We start from the raw sequence: 20,054 nt of genomic DNA on the forward strand, positions 1-20,054 counted from the left end.
ATTTTCATTTGCCCCCTACTTTCTCTATTATTGCTATTATGATCCCACTGAATGGTTTCATATCTTTAGATAAAATGTAATATTAAACAAAGGGAAACAAAGCACATTTTTAAAATTGTTTTTTTTTCTTCATTTATTTAATGAAAAATGTAATCAAACACCAGTGTCACTCATGTTTAAAAGTAATTGCCCCTGACGACGAAACTGTATCATATAATCACATTAACTGAGGACAAAATTATTGGTCACTGGAAGTTATGGTCTGGTCCATATAACAGATATTTTAACATGTGCGTAGCTGCTATGAGTGCCTTGGACTTTATACCTTTTGACAAAAGATTCTTTTTTAAAACAAATTAGCATATACAAATATGGTTGCTATGAGTGCCTTGGACTTTATACCTTTTGACAAAAGATTCTTTTTTAAAACAAATTAGCATATACAAATATGGTTGCCTGGGAGATACATGTGGCCACAACAAAAACAGGTTTCATTCCAGAAACTAATGAAAAAAGAATTTACAACTGGCTAGTAAAGATAATGACAAGAATTACGAGTACATTTTTTTTTTTAAAGACATTTGTAAAGTATAAATTTACAGTACATGTAAACATTCACTTCAGATAAATAAAAAAATGTGTTCCTTTGTAAATAATTACATTCCCCAATATTTTTATCAATAGGTTTAGCCTACATTGAGATTACATACACACTCATTTTTGGATGATGTTGCTGTTGTGTGCCTGTCCACACAAGTACACATTTAAGGGAATAGTAAAGTACCAGTATGAATGAGTGATAGAATTCTCAATGGCATTTAGAGTATCATGTAGACTGTAAAGTAATGGGAAAGAATGGATGTAGCTAGTTTTGTGGTTGTAGCACCATCTAGCAATTAACTGAGAATGCTGAATAACTATTTACGGCTGTATATATCGGCTGTTTTAATACAGCTGCTTTGGTATCAATCAAAAATCCACCTCTGACATTGTTTTCACTGAGAGAAATGGATGGTTTGTGCATGGTAGTCCATAACACTCAATTGTCCAAATTTTACTTATTACAGAGTGCATTATGAGGTAGCAGTACATCAGTCAATACAAGACAGTGGGTGGGTGCGGGAAGTCAGTGGGAGATCATTTGACATTTTCAAACGAGACAGAAGCAAATCTCATGCTGGAATTGGTATTCACCTGGTGCTGTGCGATCTATTTGTGAACAATGTGTAAAGACAGCTTGTGGCGAGTGCCAACCTATACCGTCAGTGTGTGCACAGATCTATCGGAGTAGTATATATAATATATGTGCATTTAGCCAACCTTAGAAAGCCTACGAGGTGAGCTAGATACAGTGGAATACATCTACAACAAAACAACAGAAACAACAACAAAACAACGCACTGTTGCGTCATTCTGATGCATACATTTTCAGAGTGCACCCCCAGCTAAGCAAAAAAGAGAAAGTGGCATCTCGCATAACAACTGTGACAAATTCATAAATTGTTGGGAAAAAAATCTTTCTAGCTGTCCCGAGTGTTTTCAAATTGGCGCAGTTATCCCTTCCCTTTCAGAACTACACTGTAGGAAACTTGCCTGTATTAAACACTAAAATGACTTTATAGGAACATTTAATACAGATGTGGCCCAAGTGAATTGGGTTTTAAAAGTCCACCAAATATAACGTGCCAGTTTGTAACTCATACTGTCATACATGTCATTCACTTACTTGTGAGGTTCATATTGGTATGAGGGGTTTTGTCAGGGTGCAGATATGGTGAGATGGAGTCCTCCACACCCAGATCACATCCTATGCAGGTCAGCCATGACATGAATCCTTTCCTCTCTTTCTTTTTATCCCCCCTGGACTCATTTTCAGTTTGATCAAAGGAGCCATAAACTTTAATCTTATACATTATAAAGTTAGATTAGTCCACAAAATGCAAAAATAAGCAAGGCCAGTCATGCAGTAAGCATTGGCTAAACAGATGTGTACTTGAGTGGCTGAATCCTTTTTAAAAAGCCATCTCTTATTATGCCAGGATGCTCCTTGAACAGAGGTTTATGGAAGACTGGAGAGACCAAAGCTTTATGACATCATAATTGTCTTCCATTCTGCTTTTAAGTCACAGAATGTTAGGGTTTAAAAGCGATTAGCAAATACTGGGGCAGGGGGAAGGGGAAATTTATGATCACAGGTAGCAATAAAAACACTTGACTTACCCTGGTCCTAGTTTACTGCTGAATTCAGTGTCAATTTCCCCTGCATACTCCCCTGGCACATCTGTATGTTGGCTACTTATTTCAAACAAAATTTTGTTATGTCCCCCTAGGGGGCGACATAGCTCAGGAGGTAAGACCGATTGTCTGGCAGTCGGAGGGTTGCCGGTTCAAACCCCGCCCTGGGCATGTCGAAGTGTCCTTGAGCAAGACACCTAACCCCTAACCCCCAACTGCTCTGGCGAATGAGAGGCATCAATTGTAAAGCGCTTTGGATAAAAGCGCTATATAAATGCAGTCCATTTACCATTCCCCCTGCCCCAGCATTCACTAATCTCTTTTCATTGGCACCCCTATGACAGGCAAATTTTTCAGTAATGGAAACTGATTTTCATGATTTTGTGGTTTTAAGATAATATTGGTATTTCTAATAAAGAAGTTTAACAATAAACTAGATATGGTACAGTAGAGAATGTAAATTGGTGAATATTGCTGCAAGGATGACTAACATGAATCGGAATCATGCCCTTATCACTGTCATTCTGAAGACTTCATGTTGCAATGCAAGTGGAATTCTCTCTAAACTTTGCCACAATTTGCTAAGTGTTGTTGCTATTGATTTGTCATTAATACTATTATTTCTCAGCAGATACCTCACCATTCATTTTATGCAGGGGAAGCAGGAGGTGAACACCTCTCTAGAAATCTAGTTAAGGAGAACAGTAGATGAAGTGAAACAAAATTACCTCCATCTGAACGAACTCAGAGGCTCAAACCGCCAACCACTCTGAAAGAAAGCCCCTGCTGGTGATGCTGGTGCCTTTTCTGCTCTGGTCAAACTGAAAAGTATACTACATGATGAATGATGTTATCAACACGTCATTTCACATAGACAATTTACTGAAATATTTGTTTTCAGCTGCTCCACCTTTGTTTGTGTGTTAAGTATAGGCAGACTAACTGTGTAGACACTGGCCAAATGTTACTGTTGACAAATGTTACATTCAATCAATTTCAAGCAGACAATCAAAATTATCATTGTCAGCAGCCCCATCTTTGTTAATGTGTTATATCCTGTCCAAACTTTGCTGAGTTGGAATAACGTAAAAAATTAAGTTGAAATATTGACTGTTTCTCCTGTTTATGATGCTTAGCTTACACTCATTTATAACCTAAATGCAGCTAGATAGGCTATCTAACAACAGAAAAGTTCCAAAAAAGTTGTAATACGACTTCTAACACTATATACATGTCATGGTTCTGTGTTTTCCTGTCTGTGTTTCCCTTGTTGGGCCGCCAGATGGCGGCACTTCTGTTTTGTGTCCTGCTCCCCCCTGTTAATTGTATTATTGTTGTCTCGTTATTCTATCATTGTTCCCACCTGTGTCTTGTTATCCCCTCCTTTTCTGGGTTGATTGTTTTTTGAGTTCACCTGTGTCTTGTTACCCCCTGTCTATTTAAGTTCTTTGTTCCCTTGACTCGGGTGCTGGTTCCTTGTGTTTGTTCCCGGCTTGTGTTTCAGACCGTACGTACCTGCCTGTGTTTTTGACCTGTTTGTGTTTCAGACTTTGTTTCCGCCTGTGTGTTTCTGTGCGTTTCTGCCGTTTGTTTTCTGTACTGGTGTAGTTCTGTTTTCTTGTATTTTTTTTAGTTTTCGTTTTATACCCCTCGTGGCTCTTTGTTTGTTCTGCTTTTTTTTTTATAAAGTCTTGTTTGTATCAACTTTTTTGAGTTCCGTGTTTTTTCCCATTCTGCGCCTGGGTCCCACCCCCCGTACCGTGACAATACAGTGCCGTGCAATGGTATTTGCCCCTTCCTGATTTCCCATTATTGCATATTTGGCACACCGAACACTTTCAGATCATTAGTCCAAATGTAATATTAGACAAAGGGAACCTGAATAAACACAAAACACATTTTTAAATGCATTTTACTTATTTAATGAAAACGTTATCAAACTCCCATATCATCTATGTGAAAAAGTAATTGCCCCCTTAAACTTAAATAAGCACTTATAACTGGTAGCTGTTTGATGTTGGCTACAGTAATTCAAAAATGAAAAAATGATGTACCATTTTAGAAACCATTAAAAGTTAGATTTTTTTAAAGGGGCACTTGTTTATTAGTCAAATTATAAAAACAAAATACACACATAAAGATCTTTAGAAAAACCACAATTGTTTTCATACTGTAATTGAAGTAGTCCTTGTACTTGTTCCTGAGGCGCATTGCTGAAATTTTAAATTGGCCCGCTAAGCCCAAAAGTTTGTGCACCCCTGAGTTAAACAGTAAATCTAATGAATTTTCCAGCGGTACCCTTTTCTCTAATATTCCAGGATTTTCTGTTGTGATTTTGCTTCTGCATCGTCTGACTTGCAGTGTAAGATTTTCAGAACTATGGACCTTTTTAAACGTTTCAGCCAGAATTTCAACTTTTTCCCTGTTACCAACTGCAGTGTTGTCCACACTGTTCTTACACAATGATACCTCTGGTTTCTCCTTATCCCCATCCTTCTAATCCTGCCCCATACATCAGACAGCTAATTCTCTCTCCTGATGCTGTTACAAAATTGCCACCAATATGCGGTCTTTGTTGCTCTTATAGCTTTCATGACTACTGATTGAGCCTTTTTGTCCAGGATTCATGTCCAAAATGAGTGATAATCGTTCAGTTTGCTAAATGCTCTGTTCATTGTTTTTATGGCTATAGCTGTTGTTCCACCATGGCACATGCTTTATCCAACTACTTTATTCTTTGGTATCATTTCTTCAGCTATCTGTATAATGCTAACTAGGTAATTGTTGTTATGTGTTGTTATAAATCTTCCTGATACTCCTCAAGGAGTCCTTCACACCTACTCTCTACTCATAATGCTAGAAATGCATCCCAGTAAACTTCTACTAATGTCCATCTAGGTCTTCTCGTTACTTTTTCCTGATGTAACTCTAATCCAATCTTGTAAATTATTGGATAATGATCACTACCTACAGTAGACTGATTCAAAACATTCCAAGTGCTTACACCTGCAGTTGAACTAGACACAAAGTTCAAGTCAACTGCAGCTTCTGTTTTGAGTACTGTTATATCTTTCGCTTCCACTATTATTAATATATACTGTCCTGGGGTGGGTGGAGTAGGTGTGTCCATCTCATTTGCATCAAGTATTCTAAATGAAAATTAATTTATACAACGTAGCTGCGTATGGCTCATGAAACTCAGATCACACTGTCAAACTAGGCATTGCAGATCAAATAAGAATCAAGATTCAGCAGTTACTCTCCTCAAATTTTATTCAGAAATGTGTTTTAGTGGACTGTTTAGGTAGAATATGAGAAAGTATATGAACCGCCAATCAGGTGCCGGCAGTGCTCCGTCATATTAAAACAATTTTGCGGGTGGATATCTTCATTGACATCTATATGGCATAGTAGTACCTCCAAAGTGTCACGGTTTCTGTGCAGGGTAGATCATTTTTCCGTGCCTGCACCGGCTCAGTGGTTAGCATTTCGATTAGCCACTCGGCTAATCGTTATTTTGGTGTGTGGGGACGATTCGTTTCGAGCTTGCAGATTAGCCACTCGGCTAATCGTTATTTTTGGTTCCTGTGGGAGGATTGTTCCTGCTCTAACATTCCTTGCATTCCTGCAGGATTACCTCTGATCTGTTTCACCTGTTGGTTGCTGACATCTTCCGCTGATTACCAGCCACACCTGTGGCTGGGTATTTAAAGCGTCAGTAGGCAGTGGAACGGTGCTTGAGTGTAACGTGTTTTGCTCTAGCCAGTTCCCTGTCGTTTTCTGAGCAAGGTGTAAGGATTTTAGGAACCAAGGAATTTAAAAGAATTCTGACTTCAGTTTGTTTTTTTTTTTGGGAAAAAGGTATTAGGACGGTATTTGTCCAGATTCTGAGGTTGGTGGTTTTAAGGGGTTATTGTGTCACCTTCAGGGCACAAACCTTTCTGCCTCTTACTAACCAGTTTCCCCCCTGGTTTTAGTTGGCCTCAGAACATCTTCTGTTTGTTTTTGAAAAGACATTTTCTTTTTCTCAGCTTCGGTTCGAAGTCGTTTATTCTTCATTTCTCATTTCCCTGTTCCTTTATTTTCTTTATATACTCCTTCTTTCTCAGTTACCCGTTTAGGGGTTTATTATTCATTATTTGGGATGCGTCCCTTAGGAGTATAGCACCCCCTTCTTATTTCGTCTCTCACGAGACTCAGTGGTTACCGGAGTGCCCTTTGGTAACTTATAGATCCCCTGTTTGGTCGCGTCTGGTCTTCACACTTCCCCTCCCTCACACAAAGAGGGACTCTGATATCACTAATATGAAAATGTTTCTGAATTAGTCTATGTGAGATGGAATGAACTGGCAATTTAAGCTGTCACAGTAACAGCTAGGTGAATTAGCGCTCTGTGTGTTCAGACTTGAGGCACATCGGGATTCTGAAATTACAGTAAATTGTTTGTATACTATGACATGTTTACTTTGATCTAATCTTGCCTACGTATTAATTGGTGTCTGGACACAAACCACAATGTCAGGTTCATGTTTGTAGGCTACTGTAGAAATTACGTATACTGGAAATGTACAACCTATTTTGCCGCTTTAATTGGCCTGACCACGTGTAAGATCTGTGATTGGCATGGGACTATTTGTGGGCTCTGCAAAATATAACGATTATTCCATTTCATCAGTAGTTGCCAGGCAAATAAGCTGTCCAATTTTCTTCATCCCTCCTCGTTCTCTCCTTTCCTCCACATACTTCCAAGTAAGAGACGAGTGGTAGTGGAGGAAAGGAGGTGAGGAGTGAAAAGTGTTGGGATGCACCCTTGTGATGTGCACACGCCCGTGTGCTGCTTCTTCTTCTTCGTGAGTTTTATGGCCGCTGTTAAACAATTTTATGGTGCATTACCGCCACCCTCTGAGTGTAGGCCAGGATAATTTTCTGCCTTCTACATCTAATTATTAAAAGTAGTGTTCAAATATTGTAAATAAGACTTGTATTCTTTAGGAAGTGAAATATGAACTTAAAAGTTTCTTTTAAAACTCCTGATTTTTTTGATTTCTGTTTAACCTCACTATGTTTTCTGACAAACTTAACACCAGGTGCCCTCAGTCTTGACTGTATTTTTGACAGTTATCCAGGATGTGCTTAACTGGTTTCTTGGAGGTTACAATAGTCACACTGTTGTGTTTGTTCATTAAAATAGTGTGCTGTTTAGCCCTGTGTGCTGAAATTCCATTTCTGACAAAATCACTTCCTCCCTTACACTCCGACCAGCATTTTTTGAAACAGTTCACTCCCTTTTGAATACAGTAAAAATTCCATTCTGTCCTCTCCTCATCCCATTGGTTTCTCCACATTTTAGTTTCAGCTTTTAATGTCCTCTTTAACATGATTCCCTCGTCTTGCAACCGTGCTTTACACGCGTCCTACACCTACTATACCTCCTCTTCTGCGTCTATGTGAATCACATGTACGCAGGTTAACAAATGCCTATACAGATCGGGTGTGAGAAGGAGAACTAAAGACCGATCACTATTCATTTGAATTGTATTGAAATTATTGAAATTGCATTTTTTTTTTTTTTTCATAATATCTAATTGCAGTGAGTAGCTGTTCAATTGCACTTTGGGTGTTCTCTTCACTGATCATAAATGCAGTTTGGCAAGAAATTTGTGTTGGTGGCGGTACACACTGAGATTTCATAGAATAAAATCCTTTTGGTGTTTTGTTGTGATGTAATAAATCCACCGGTGGCATCCCAAAAAACTGGACTACTACGCGTTAGTTCATGCCACAGTCTTACCCCACCCTCCGTAAAAAAACAAATTACCTTAAATGCTACTGCCTGAATGACATGAATAAATCTATTTAAATTTGGGCTTGCATTATCTTCAATTTCAAATGTCTTTCTTAATTTTTGTAGTGCTGCAATTTAATCTTTATCTACCAAGTCTTTCTTTTTATATTCTGATTTAATTTTTATTCATACAGATGTACTGGTGCCAACACCAGTTCTGTTAAATGCCTCTAAACTATTTGGGTTTGACTTGCCCAATAATTCATTATATAATTTGTATGACTTCACATGTTGTAATTGCTCACCTAACTGTTCTCTCTTTTCACCTTTGAATGGCCTGGCCTTCAGTGAACTTCCAGAATATAATGTACATAACTGACAGTGTATAGAAATGCATGGCCGGGCTACACTAAAACACCAGCAACAATTGCTAGGAACATGATTTCACAGTAATGACTACATAATGTTATAGGTATGGATCTGCAGAGTAAATGTATATACCCCCTTTCATTTGGTAACAATTTTTAGTTCTGACAGTAATCTGATAAACAATGAGCCAGTACTGAACTGAGAGTGAATAGAAATGCATGGCTGGGCTACACTTAAACACCAGCAACAATTGCTGGGAACGTGATTTTCCAGAAAGGACTGCGTAATGTTGAAGGTATGGGTTTAAATACGAGTATATAATGTGTAATTATATCCAACTGCATAAGTTACAAGAAGATCCATGTACCGAGCTTTTAGTTTGAAATCCTATAACCGGAAGTCTCCAATTGTTAAGCTCCCTCCTCTCTTTTTTTAGCGGATGTTTTAGTTTAAATCATGTTTGAGAGCGCAGTTTGAAAGTAAGCGAGAGCTATAACGCTACTGTCGGGATATAAGAATGGGGATTCATAAAGCTAAGGTTAGTACATCTTACGGACTATACGGCCGAATAGCTTATTGTGCAGCTAGCTATCCAGGTCACGCAAGCATTTTAAAGTAATCTTACGTTAAAGTTAACGTATACTCTGAATATGCGGTTCTATCTTTGTCTTCTTTTGAATTTAATTGAAGTTGGAGTTAGATAGGTAGCTAACTGGATCGAGTTAGTCAAGGCGATTACATAAAGAAATTTCGCCGAACTTGAAAATGCAGCCATCTAGTTGCATATACTTGCACGTGCCATCAACATTAACGTAGTAGTTTCCAACATCGTTACATCTGTAAGTGATGTTAGTTAGCCTTAGACTACTTCCTACCCAGCACACATTTTCATTGTGTATGCATGTTTACCATAGAGAAAAACACACAATTGCTCATATTATCATACGTTATACAACGGTCATTAGACTAGTGACCAGACATGTAATTAGTCCAGCCATTTAGAATAGACTAGCTGTCGAAACAGTCGCACATGTAGCTAACCGTGTGTGACTGTTTCGACAGCTAGTCTAGTCTAAATGGCTAGACTAATTATCTCACAGAAGCTATCGATAATGGCGTTATCGTAAGACAAAGTAAAGACAAACTGACACGCGATGAATTTAACTGCCCAGCTAACATTTCATTAGTAGAGCTTGACCAATCTCCCGAGTCCGCCTGGTTTCGTTATTTCATAATGCATCTTCCGCAGTGAACACAACGAGTCGCGTTAGCTGTGCCAGAAAACGGGCAAACGTTGGTCTTCGCCTGCACCGAAAAAGCATTTAACTATGAAAAGGATACAGCGTTCTGCGGATGAAAACGATGCACTGCAGTGTAAGTAATTAACATTATTTGGAATTCAGCCTGGGATTTCAGTTGTGCGTGTTTTTGTTATTGGTTTGTAATAATGTTAGCTAACGCTAGTAGTAACCGAATTGGGGAAGTGCTTCACCCAACTTGAAATATCTTACCGTTTTGATCACTTTAGACTACTGGACTATCTAATTATCAAGTGTACAGTTCGAGCACCTATTTATCAACTGGGCTTGGGGTGGCTATAGCCTATCGACCTCAAACGCTAACGTTGTCATAATTTTTTTCCCTACCGTGAAAACTGCCTGACTTGTTTACCTTTTGGACAGATGTGGCTCCGGAGTAAATCCATCGTTGTTTCCGTCGCAGCACTTTCGACACAAGCAATATTGGAAAAATACTAAAATTTCTTCTTACCGTGAAAGAGTGCCTGATCGTAGAACCGTAGACATGTGTTAAAACCGCGGCAAAATTATATCGAGAAATACCATCTTTGAGGAAAAAAATGTATTTAGATCTGTAAATGCATTTAGATCAAACCTACCATGTATAAAAACGCTCGTCAATCACCCACTTAATCTATTTATAATTCCTTCATAGCGCTGTGTTAAAACCGTAAAACCACAACCTTACCAAAAATTAAATTAAAACTATGTTACACGTTAACGTTAAATATAGACCCACTAGTGTGACATTTAACTTTGGGATTAAACTGCCTCTCGTTTTAGTTAATAACATTCAAAAGCAACTTAAACATCCACTGAGCACTAGTGACTTACTACTAGTTAATTATTTTAATATAATTTCTGCAGCCTACTTGAGAATACCTGGTGTACTAAAGGTTACAAATAAATTCCAGTGTAAGCTTAAGTGTATTTTCCTGATGTGTATACATGTCCAAAAGTGAACCAAGTAAACTTTCTTATTTTAAGAAAGCATGCTATATTAGTGTGCTTATAAAACTTTATAGGGTCCATATTGTCAAAGTTCCCTCTAGTCTAAAACTTGCTATTCAAGTGGAAGAATAATAGGAAAGCACCTTATTCCCAAATTCCCCTTCTCAGACAGTGAGAATTCTTTTAAGAGCCACAAAAAACTCCACAATACATTATGCTACATCCTCCACTTGCTTAGCCTTGAGTGGATATGCCTAGACCCACTTTGTATTTCAGTCCATCATATGTATATATTGCCTCTTGGAGTTCCCGCCAGTTTCCCCACAAGATCCATCCTGACCAGTACAAATGGTTCAGACACCTGAACAATTCCAAAAGATTTAGGAGTGGACAATGGCATATTGGTAACTTTGTATACAAAGAGGCGTGAATACATGAAGCTTACTTAAAGAGCATCTTGCAGGTTAAATTTTTTTATGAATTGTATACTTAACCTTGTCTGAAAATGACCATTTAAAAAGTTAATGCAGGACTTAATAATTTTTACAAGACATAAGGGCACAAATTCAGAGGAAATAGTTACCGTTTTGAGCAAAGCTCCTAAAAACACTTTTTTTTTCCAACATCGCATCATATTACCTAACAGAAGGGAGTCTGCCTGCCTTAGCCCAATGTGCAGTAGTAGGTAGTAATGAGTCTGAGCGGTCGTGATATAGTGAGGTGGTCTTTTTCAGTAGTTTTATATTGCATTTCACCGTGTATCATCATGGTAAATTATTGTGTTTGTGCAGGTTGCACAAACTCCAGCCTGTCAGGACATCGAGCACACCTTTTTCCTAACAGGAAAAGGAACAGTGCTAGCTTTCGTGCCTGGGTGTGTTTTGTGCAGGTAAAGAAACTGGACTTCACTGCTGCATTTGTTGGCTGGGCCGCCACAGCGGGGCCAGCCCTACAAACGCGAATGTCCGTGACTGAGTGATCAAGTGCTGAGTGACTGAGTGATGAAGTTACACCATTGGTTGGCCGAGTTATGAAGTTACACCATTGGTCGGCTGGTCCAGCCATATACTAGGTTTTGACCTGGTCTTCTTACAAAATGTGAACGCGCGTTTTACGCGTAGAGATAAAACCAATAAGAAATTTTAGGATAGCGCTTCCGATATTGCTTGTGCCGAAAGTGCTGCGATGGAAACAACAATGGATTTACTTTGGAGCCACATCTGTCCAAAATGTAAACAAATCAGTTTTCACGGTCTGGAAAAAATGTATGACAACGTAAGCTATTTGTTTAATATTTATTTGAGAGGACTGAGTTCCTTACCTTTACTGTTACAGTACGGTTACTGTTTCGTATTATTATGTCTGTTTGTTTGATTTTATGTCTCACTATATAATCTTGTATGTATTGTATGTATTTTATGTTCGGACCCCAGGAAGATTAGCTGCAGACTGTGTATTGCTAATGGGGATCCTAAATAAATAAATACATGAATAAATACCTATCAAAATATGAGCCCCGTAATAATACACATCAGTGTTTCCCCTAGAATTTTTTTCAGGCCTGGTGGTACGCACCGAAAAAACCCTGAACAGACGAGGCGCGCGGGATGGCATACTGGCGCGGTCGGTTCCGGTTAGATGGTGCAGCAGGCGGTCTGCAATTTATATTTGCGTTCAAATTTTTGTTCGCTCGGTATATTCAACTTAAACCAAGTGATCACAGGAAGAGGATGACTTAATAAGCTGCATTTATTCCATAAAAATAAGCTGTGTAACCTATGACCTTTGCAAAACATTAGGACATCATGAACAGTGTGCATTATTCATTGCTGCACTTTATCTTTCTTGGCTTGGAGAAAAATTTCACCATGGCATCATGATATGGAAATTTTGCCACAGGAGACCCATTTATTGAAATCTTCACGCAGGCCCCCAAGTGCTCTCCTTGCAGCCTGTTCCTGAGGTCTGTTTTCACCTACCAAAAGTGAAGATTTGTCTTTATTTCGTAAATTAAAATTTAAGGATAGATTTATATTGCTTTTATATTCCATTTCTTTTAAAACGATGTGAGATCAACAAATTGGAACTTAGTATGGTAGTCTGGTACAACCACGGGCTATATTTGGGGTTCTTCAACCACTCTGGGTCCCAGCCAGATTTTCGATGTTTGCCTTTATTTTTTTCGACTGGGTCAGCTTCAGTTGGACCGGCATCAACGATGTTTATGCTTGAGCTAATTTCACTCAAGCCCCCCCCCCCCTTGGCTCCGGAGTTTTGGAGAAAAACGTTAATATATTTGGTTGCCCGTCCCCCGCATTAGAGCTTTTTCTCTTTTTAGGCGGCGCCATGCTCACGTTAGCTATTGATTCTAGTAATAACTTGCTGTAAGTTGCATTATGGGGAATCATCTTGGGGCGCGCAAATTCGTTCAAACTGATCAATCACAACATTGATAGCTAACGTTTGCTAGCTAGCTATGAGAGGCAGTATCTGTGTAATTATTTAATTAATTATTTATTATTTAAATAGAGTTGATGCAATAATATTATGTTCAACCATATCCATACTGATCATGAACACATGGTAACGTTAAGTTGTAGTATTGACAGTGCAAACAAGAGACAAATACAGTGACATTGCGGTTCCACAAGAAAATATTCAATGTCATAAACTTACTTTAACTTCGAGAAGCCTGGGAGAAGAATCAATGAAGATTATAATAAAAAGCCAGCATGTCTCCGGTCCACTCCACTCCATCATTACCTGCATCCCATACCCTCAGGACTATAACAGCAGTGGCACTCGCATCGCGTCAAGAGTTTCCCAGGCAACGACACGGAGGTTGACTCACGTTTCAGAACAGCGCTGAACAGAGGCTCCAAAATGATTTTTTTGGCCTGGTGGGGGTTCTCCTCCCGCCAGGCCTGTACAATTATAGGGGAAACACTGCAGTCTGGCGCATAAGGAAATGTTAATGGCAATACCCTGCACTGTTTTGTTGTCATCCATCTTGAAGGCTGTGTGCTTTGCAAGCTTTCTGAGAATTCCCCAGACAAATACGGAGAGAAGATCACACTACGGCAGCATGGGCTCACTGTGCACTATTTTTGTCTGGTGAGTGTTGGGCGCTGATTTTAAAACGTGTCATTATTTAGTCCTGATATGCACTGAAATGTTTAATTCTTTGGCCTGTTAAGCACTTCACACTAGACTGTGAAGGAATGGGGAAAGTTTTTATCAGTAAATGGCTTTCCCTTTTCTTGTTTCTCCACCTTAATGTAGTAAATTGTTTTGCATGTTATCCATAGTACTGCGAGTTGCTTTGAATAATGGTTTTAACTGAGTTAGTTGATTCTCGTATTTTAATGTGTCAAAACTGTTTCACAGTTGATGTCCAGTGGGGTGTATCAGCGTGGACAGGAGGATGAAGGAATCCATGGGTTTTTAGTGGAGGACATCAAACAGGAGGTTCGCCGATCCACTAGGCTGGTGAGTTTTTATAGGCATGACCCAAAAAAAAGCATCTCCCTAAATGCAGATCTTTCACATATTGATAGGGATTTGATGCAGTTGTTTACAAGTTATGCTGCAGAAAGGCGCATTTTCCCGTACTATAATGTTGTGGAATAGTAATGGTATAGAAAAGAAATGGAGATCGAAACAGACTTTTTGGTGCCAAATAAAATAAATATAAATATGAAATAAAATCAGTGCTGTATGAGGAATTAGTGGCTCAGAAATCCTACCTGAAGAAAGGCGAGTTCACGGGTGTTGCGTCTGAATTGACCGAGCAAAATCTACACTAGTCCTGCCCTCAGTAGGGACTATTGCTAGGTATGACAAACAAAGCTGATGGCAGCATCTGCTTGAATGAATTACCGCAAGAAATTACAGATGGTTTTTAAAAATATAATCTAGTATCTTTGTAACGTGGCTTGATACAGTCATAAATAATGTATAAATTGGAAATACGTCAATGGAGGCATTGTTTGCTCTTCCGTTGTTAAAGTGCTGGTTATCTGCCATTTAGCCGAGCTACTGAATAGTTGGTTGGAATAACAATGCCACGGCCAGATTTGCAAAAAAGAAAAACCCAAGAAGTGCTTGTTAATGTTGGCTATTATTTTAGCCTATAGCTAGTTAGACCAAACATGACTCTTTCCGTATCTGTAGAGCTAACGTATGATACCCCCATTTACTATAAAGTTGTGGAAATTTGCTCTGACATATGCCTAATGTTAATCATGTGCAATATCTAGCCTAGACTACCTACTGGCACCTCTATTTATACTTCATTTTGTATCTGTCTTATCTTTTGTTATTTTAATTTATTATTTGTCTTATTGTTTCAGCACTGTTTTCCCTTCGCATAGCTACCCAATGATGCTAATGGCTAACTTTAAGCATTTCATTGCCATCTAATAACTGTCTGCTGTATTGTTAATGGTGCATTTGACAAATAAACTTTGATTTGATTTAATATCACTCAACTAACTCCGGTTAATAGACTAGATATGTTAGCTAATGTTATTACTAGGCAGAATAAAGTTTACCTTGGAGAAAAAGTGGCAGTGTCTACTGCACTAACTGCAAGTGTCAAAAAGGTTTATCCACAACAGACACTTTACCAAGTTTGTCTTCGGCTTGGGGATTGGAATAAAAATAACAACCCCCCCACCCCTTCCTCCACAAAACGTTCAGGATAATGCGTGTCTATTTTACTGGTTCCCCGACAGCAGCTATTAACCACCTACAGAAGCTTCGTAATTTTGTCGCTAAAGTTTTTCCGCTGTCAGCTATACTGTTGCAGACAGTGTTGGAGCTATATGTCAGAGTATTACTTAGCAACTGTTCCTAAGCAGGGATTGGTGGATTGCAGTGTCAATCATACATTTGCTAAAGGTCATTTGGAACCACTGTAGACTGGCTTCAACAGAGGCTGAATCCTGTGCCTCGTGAGTGTTTTTATTGTCATGAAGTCGGACACCCGATTGCTGCATGCCCAGCACTTAAACCAGCTGAAATTACAGTCACATCCATAGTGTTGGGCTGATTAAGGCCCAGAATTCAGACATTGATCGAACTTTTTCTTCTCTGGGCTCTGATCTGAACCCTTTATCTTTAATTGAACAGTCGGGTTGTCTGGTAAAGACCTGTTCATATCTTGAGCGATACAAGTGCTGTGCAATCCTTTATTATAGAAAGTGTATTGCCGTTTTATAAACAGTCAGGGTGTGGTTCCGTGTTAATTCAAGGCATTGAACTGTGATGTCATTAAGGCTGCCTTGTGCAATGTTTATTTGCAGTCTGGTGAAATCTTCAGATGTGTGAAAGCAGCAGTTTGTCCTCAGTTGCCGGTTAAAGGAATTTCTTTTATTCTCGGCAACGATTTAGTGGGAGGTAAAAAGTGTTTTCTGACGCATGCGTAAGCTTGCTATTTTCAAGACACGTTAGATCTCTCTGAGATTTATTGGGGAATGATCCTGGGTCTAAAAATAATGGCGGTGCTGTGCACTGTTATTATACTTGAAGGAAAACCTGTGGCCTAGGTTTCTCTTAAAGGGAACCCCGCCTGTTAAGGCTTGTAAGCCTTAATTTAGTGTAAATGCCTTCAATTATAAAAATATATCATAAAAACCCAGGTGAAAGATTGTAGTTATTTAAAAAAATCTTTTAATCCTTCGACTCGTAGGTTATCATTGTTACTATTGTCGCAATGCACTTTAGGTAGTAACGTCAAATGGTTGCACGGGTATCCTGGTTCATTGAGCAGCATTGAAAATGTCTTCTGTTCAGTCTTTTTCAATTAGAGACATTACTCAGCAAGAAAGCACCATGGACATCCTCATCAAATAAATCAAAACAAGGAAGATCAGGGGCCAGAGGGGACAAGAGTAGGCCATGAGAGATGATGTTTGTGGAGCAACTGCTCTCTTATGCCAATAGAGACTGAAAAGTTGTCTGTTGTAAAGAGCTCCGCTTTCTAGCACCAGCCGTTTAAAGTCAGTTGGCCCTATGGATCAAACTATCGTTTTTGGTGAAACTGAAAAGTGTACATTATCCCCATTCATTTCAATGATGTAACATTATTATTGGTCCACGTAGTATGAGTTTAAGCTGGTGATAATACCTCCTTTAAATGCATAATCCCTAATGATAATATGTGGTGATACACTGAGATGTTTAGCTATTGAATCAATCCTATTCACAGATATCCCATGTATCACATCACACACACATTCTGTGTCTGGCCTGTGGGAATTTCCACACCTGTTAGCAGTATTTTCCCATGCTATTTTACCTCCTTGCCTTCCTTGTCTCTCTGCATTGATCCCGTACTGTTCCTCCTCCATCTCTGTCACTTCAACAACCATCAGCTCTTTCCTCTTAATTGTCAGCATGACTTGTAGCTGCCAGTTCACCACAGTTTTTGCTTGACTTACAATTTCCTGTTATTCAGTATGTTCCTATGTCCTATCACACTGGCCCTCTGTGGGTTTGCATGACGTTTGCAAAGTTTACCTTTGTGCTCAGTATCTGGATTTAGTAAATTCTCACCTCTCAGAAGGTCTCCTCATCTTCCAGCCCAACGTGTATGTTTCCTCTAGCTATTCCTGTAGTATATTTGGCCCTGGCTAACTTGAGTACATTTTCTTCAATCTTTAGAGATGTGGAGTTTGCAAGAAGAAAGGTGCCTCTGTTGGATGCAGTATCAAAAGCTGTAGAAAGAAGGTTCATTTTCCTTGTGGAATCAAAGAAGAATTTGTGTTCCAGTTCACTGGCCTTTTTCCGTAAGTGTTACTTAATGTCAGCAAGAGTTGGGGTGTTGATGGGGAAATGACGTCTCGGTATTTTTGTGCAAAAAATATGACTGATTTTAAAAAGACATAAAATTCACATGTATTTTTTAAATGAAAACTACTGTTGATGGGGAAAAAGAAGGCTGATCATGAAACTGCATACATTATGATGTCATTTCACGCCATTTGCATGTTGTCTCTGAATTATTATTATTTTGGTGAATGTTTTCTAATGTAAGATCAGTGTCTACATCACCAGTGATTATGGTGCTTATGAAAACCTTTTGGATTGAAGGGTTGCTCCTGAGCCCATTACTACAAAATTTTCAACAAACTGGTGGATTTCACCATAGATATGAAATTTGATGATAGACCGTTGAGAGCCAGTTGTTTACGTTGTTAAATGCTATGTGTTATTGTAATCATAATGCCAATATGTACAACAACATAAGTGATTGAGTGATAGTTATTGTGACAATGCTAACGGAAAATTAGTTAAATAAACTTATGATGCCAACCTAATTTGCTCGCTAGAGGTGGATTTGAGTAGATCCAAAGGTAGGAGCTATGTAACTAATGCCGTGCATCTACAGCCATTGACGTTGATGTAGATTTAGTATTACATTTGATGACAATGTAACGTTACTAAATTACATAGTTATTTGCACAGCTAGCGCTAGCTTCCGGACAGTGTCAAGAAAGGCAACATTAGTTTAGACAACGTTGTGCGCTGCCTGCAGCCATCTCTCATATCAGGTAACGTTGTGTTAGCTAGCTAGCTAATGTAATTAACACAATCTAATGTCAGCTAACAATTAGAAAAAATGCTAGCTAACGCTACCGACCGGTACCGATTTTGCAAACCGTCTCTCGAATGCAATGCTACCTTGTTGCAACGTTGCACTGTAGCTAACTAAAGGTCAGTTCAGATCAATTATTCGCAACGAGACTGGATGGAACTTGCAAAATTCCAAGACGTCTGATTGTAAACGTTCTAAAACTGCACTTGGCGATTTGACATGGTGGGTCTTTTGAGACCCCAGGGCAGGCAACGGCTTCAGACGCTCTGCAACTAACCAGTTCACACCGCTGCAATTAACTGCAACATTCTAAAACAGTTCTGTCTCGTTGCGAATCATTGATCTGAACTGGCCGTAACGTTATGGTTATTTATATTGCCATGAACTTCATCAATATATTATAATGATCAGAATAAAGCCGTCTTTACACAGAGAATTAACCACGGGGTACAGGTGGAGCAGAGTAGTTCTTTGTAAAGATGTCAAGCTGGAGAAAACTAAATTAAAAAGTACGGCAGTATGGATTAGCATTGTTATTTTATTACGCTTCATCATCTGTTCTTTCAGCCTTGATGCCCTTTTTTTGATGAAATCTCCTGTTTAATTTTATTCTTCTTGTTCTGATTGCTAATTTAACACCCAGCTCAGCTTTATTCTCAAACAGTTTAGCTAGCAAAATCAGAAACACCAGGGGTAACATTTTGCAAGGCAGTTGTTTCAAAAATATCACACAACAATCATTCATGAGAGACAATGTTTATTGTGCACAAGATACATAATTGCACAAGCCACAGCGAATCCCACGGATTCTTCTCTGCAGTGTAACGAGGTTCATACCAGCTAAAAGTTGGATAAAGAACTTCTGTGGAAATTGATCATCACTAATTCTACCGAAGGTCTGCTACAGAATTTTAACCCGGCTCAGCAGTGTAAAGACAGCTTAAGTTAGCCTAATGTTAGACAATGAATGAGTATGTACATTGCGTTACTTTTATAACAGTCATTTTTTATTCAGTAAATAAGTAAGTGTTATACTTACCGTGGCCCAGGTGCCAGCTGACTGATGTCACACACAGGCGACACTTTGGAAGTTGGGAAGTGAGGTCCAAAAACACACCTGCAATTACCGCTTCTCGCCATCGGTACCGCCAAAGAGAACGAAACGGAAATCTTTGAGATTGCCACTTTAAAACGTAAAACAAGGATGTGTAGGTGAACACATTACTTTGTACTTCAAGAAGTGAAACTGTCTAGAGTAAATATATTAAAGTGTGAAAACTGGTACAGGGCAATGAATATTCACACAACTGGTCTTCTCTTCAGTGCAGCAGCAGCAGTGGGCAACACTGACACTGATGTCACTCCCTGTCCGCAGGTCATTCTGCAGAGTGCACCGTCCCACCCAGAGTCTGTTATCCCCCGTCACCACACCACTGTCCTGCTCTGTGTGCCTGGACCCCATCGAGCCCGTCCTCTCTTACTCTGTGCTCAAATGTCCCTGCTGCCACAGTAGCTGGTTCCACCGGGACTGTGTACAGGTTCGCCTTCTTCTTAAGACTTTCTGAAATGGTTTTTCCTCACAGCACAGCACAATAGTGAAAGTGATCTTTTGGAAGTATTTTTGCTGCATCTTTCACACAGAATATTTCAACTTGGAAAAATATCAAACTCATTGTGACTGGGGCTGACTGAATACTTCAAAGCTTCAAAGCTTTGTCTCTTGGTGAGGTTTTTGAATCCTAAGCTCTTTTTAAGTTCAATACTGTGTTGCTCATGTGTCTGTGCTACTTACTTGTCTGTATTTATATTTAGACAG

General features: G+C 39.1%; 1 protein-coding gene and 1 long non-coding RNA gene across 2 annotated transcripts in view; one reads left to right on the top strand and one right to left on the bottom strand.

Moving 5' to 3' along the window:
• Positions 1 to 1,488: 1,488 nt before the first annotated feature.
• Positions 1,489 to 13,550, bottom strand: LOC118208023. Its single transcript, XR_004761494.1, has 3 exons — positions 13,315 to 13,550; positions 2,964 to 3,068; positions 1,489 to 2,292 (listed from the first exon to the last, which is right to left on the bottom strand). It is a non-coding gene; the product is annotated as an uncharacterized LOC118208023 (long non-coding RNA).
• Positions 8,824 to 20,054, top strand: part of g2e3 (G2/M-phase specific E3 ubiquitin protein ligase) — a 35,760-nt gene continuing 24,529 nt past the window's right edge. The window contains exons 1-6 of the mRNA XM_035382281.1: positions 8,824 to 8,927; positions 9,639 to 9,763; positions 13,655 to 13,752; positions 14,026 to 14,127; positions 17,305 to 17,429; positions 19,614 to 19,776. Of these exons, the coding sequence (XP_035238172.1) occupies positions 9,718 to 9,763; positions 13,655 to 13,752; positions 14,026 to 14,127; positions 17,305 to 17,429; positions 19,614 to 19,776 (534 nt within the window). The 5' untranslated portion in view covers positions 8,824 to 8,927; positions 9,639 to 9,717. The remainder of the gene's footprint in view (positions 8,928 to 9,638; positions 9,764 to 13,654; positions 13,753 to 14,025; positions 14,128 to 17,304; positions 17,430 to 19,613; positions 19,777 to 20,054) is intronic.

This window comes from Anguilla anguilla, chromosome 1 (assembly GCF_013347855.1).
Source record: "Anguilla anguilla isolate fAngAng1 chromosome 1, fAngAng1.pri, whole genome shotgun sequence".
Classification (NCBI taxonomy): domain Eukaryota; kingdom Metazoa; phylum Chordata; class Actinopteri; order Anguilliformes; family Anguillidae; genus Anguilla; species Anguilla anguilla.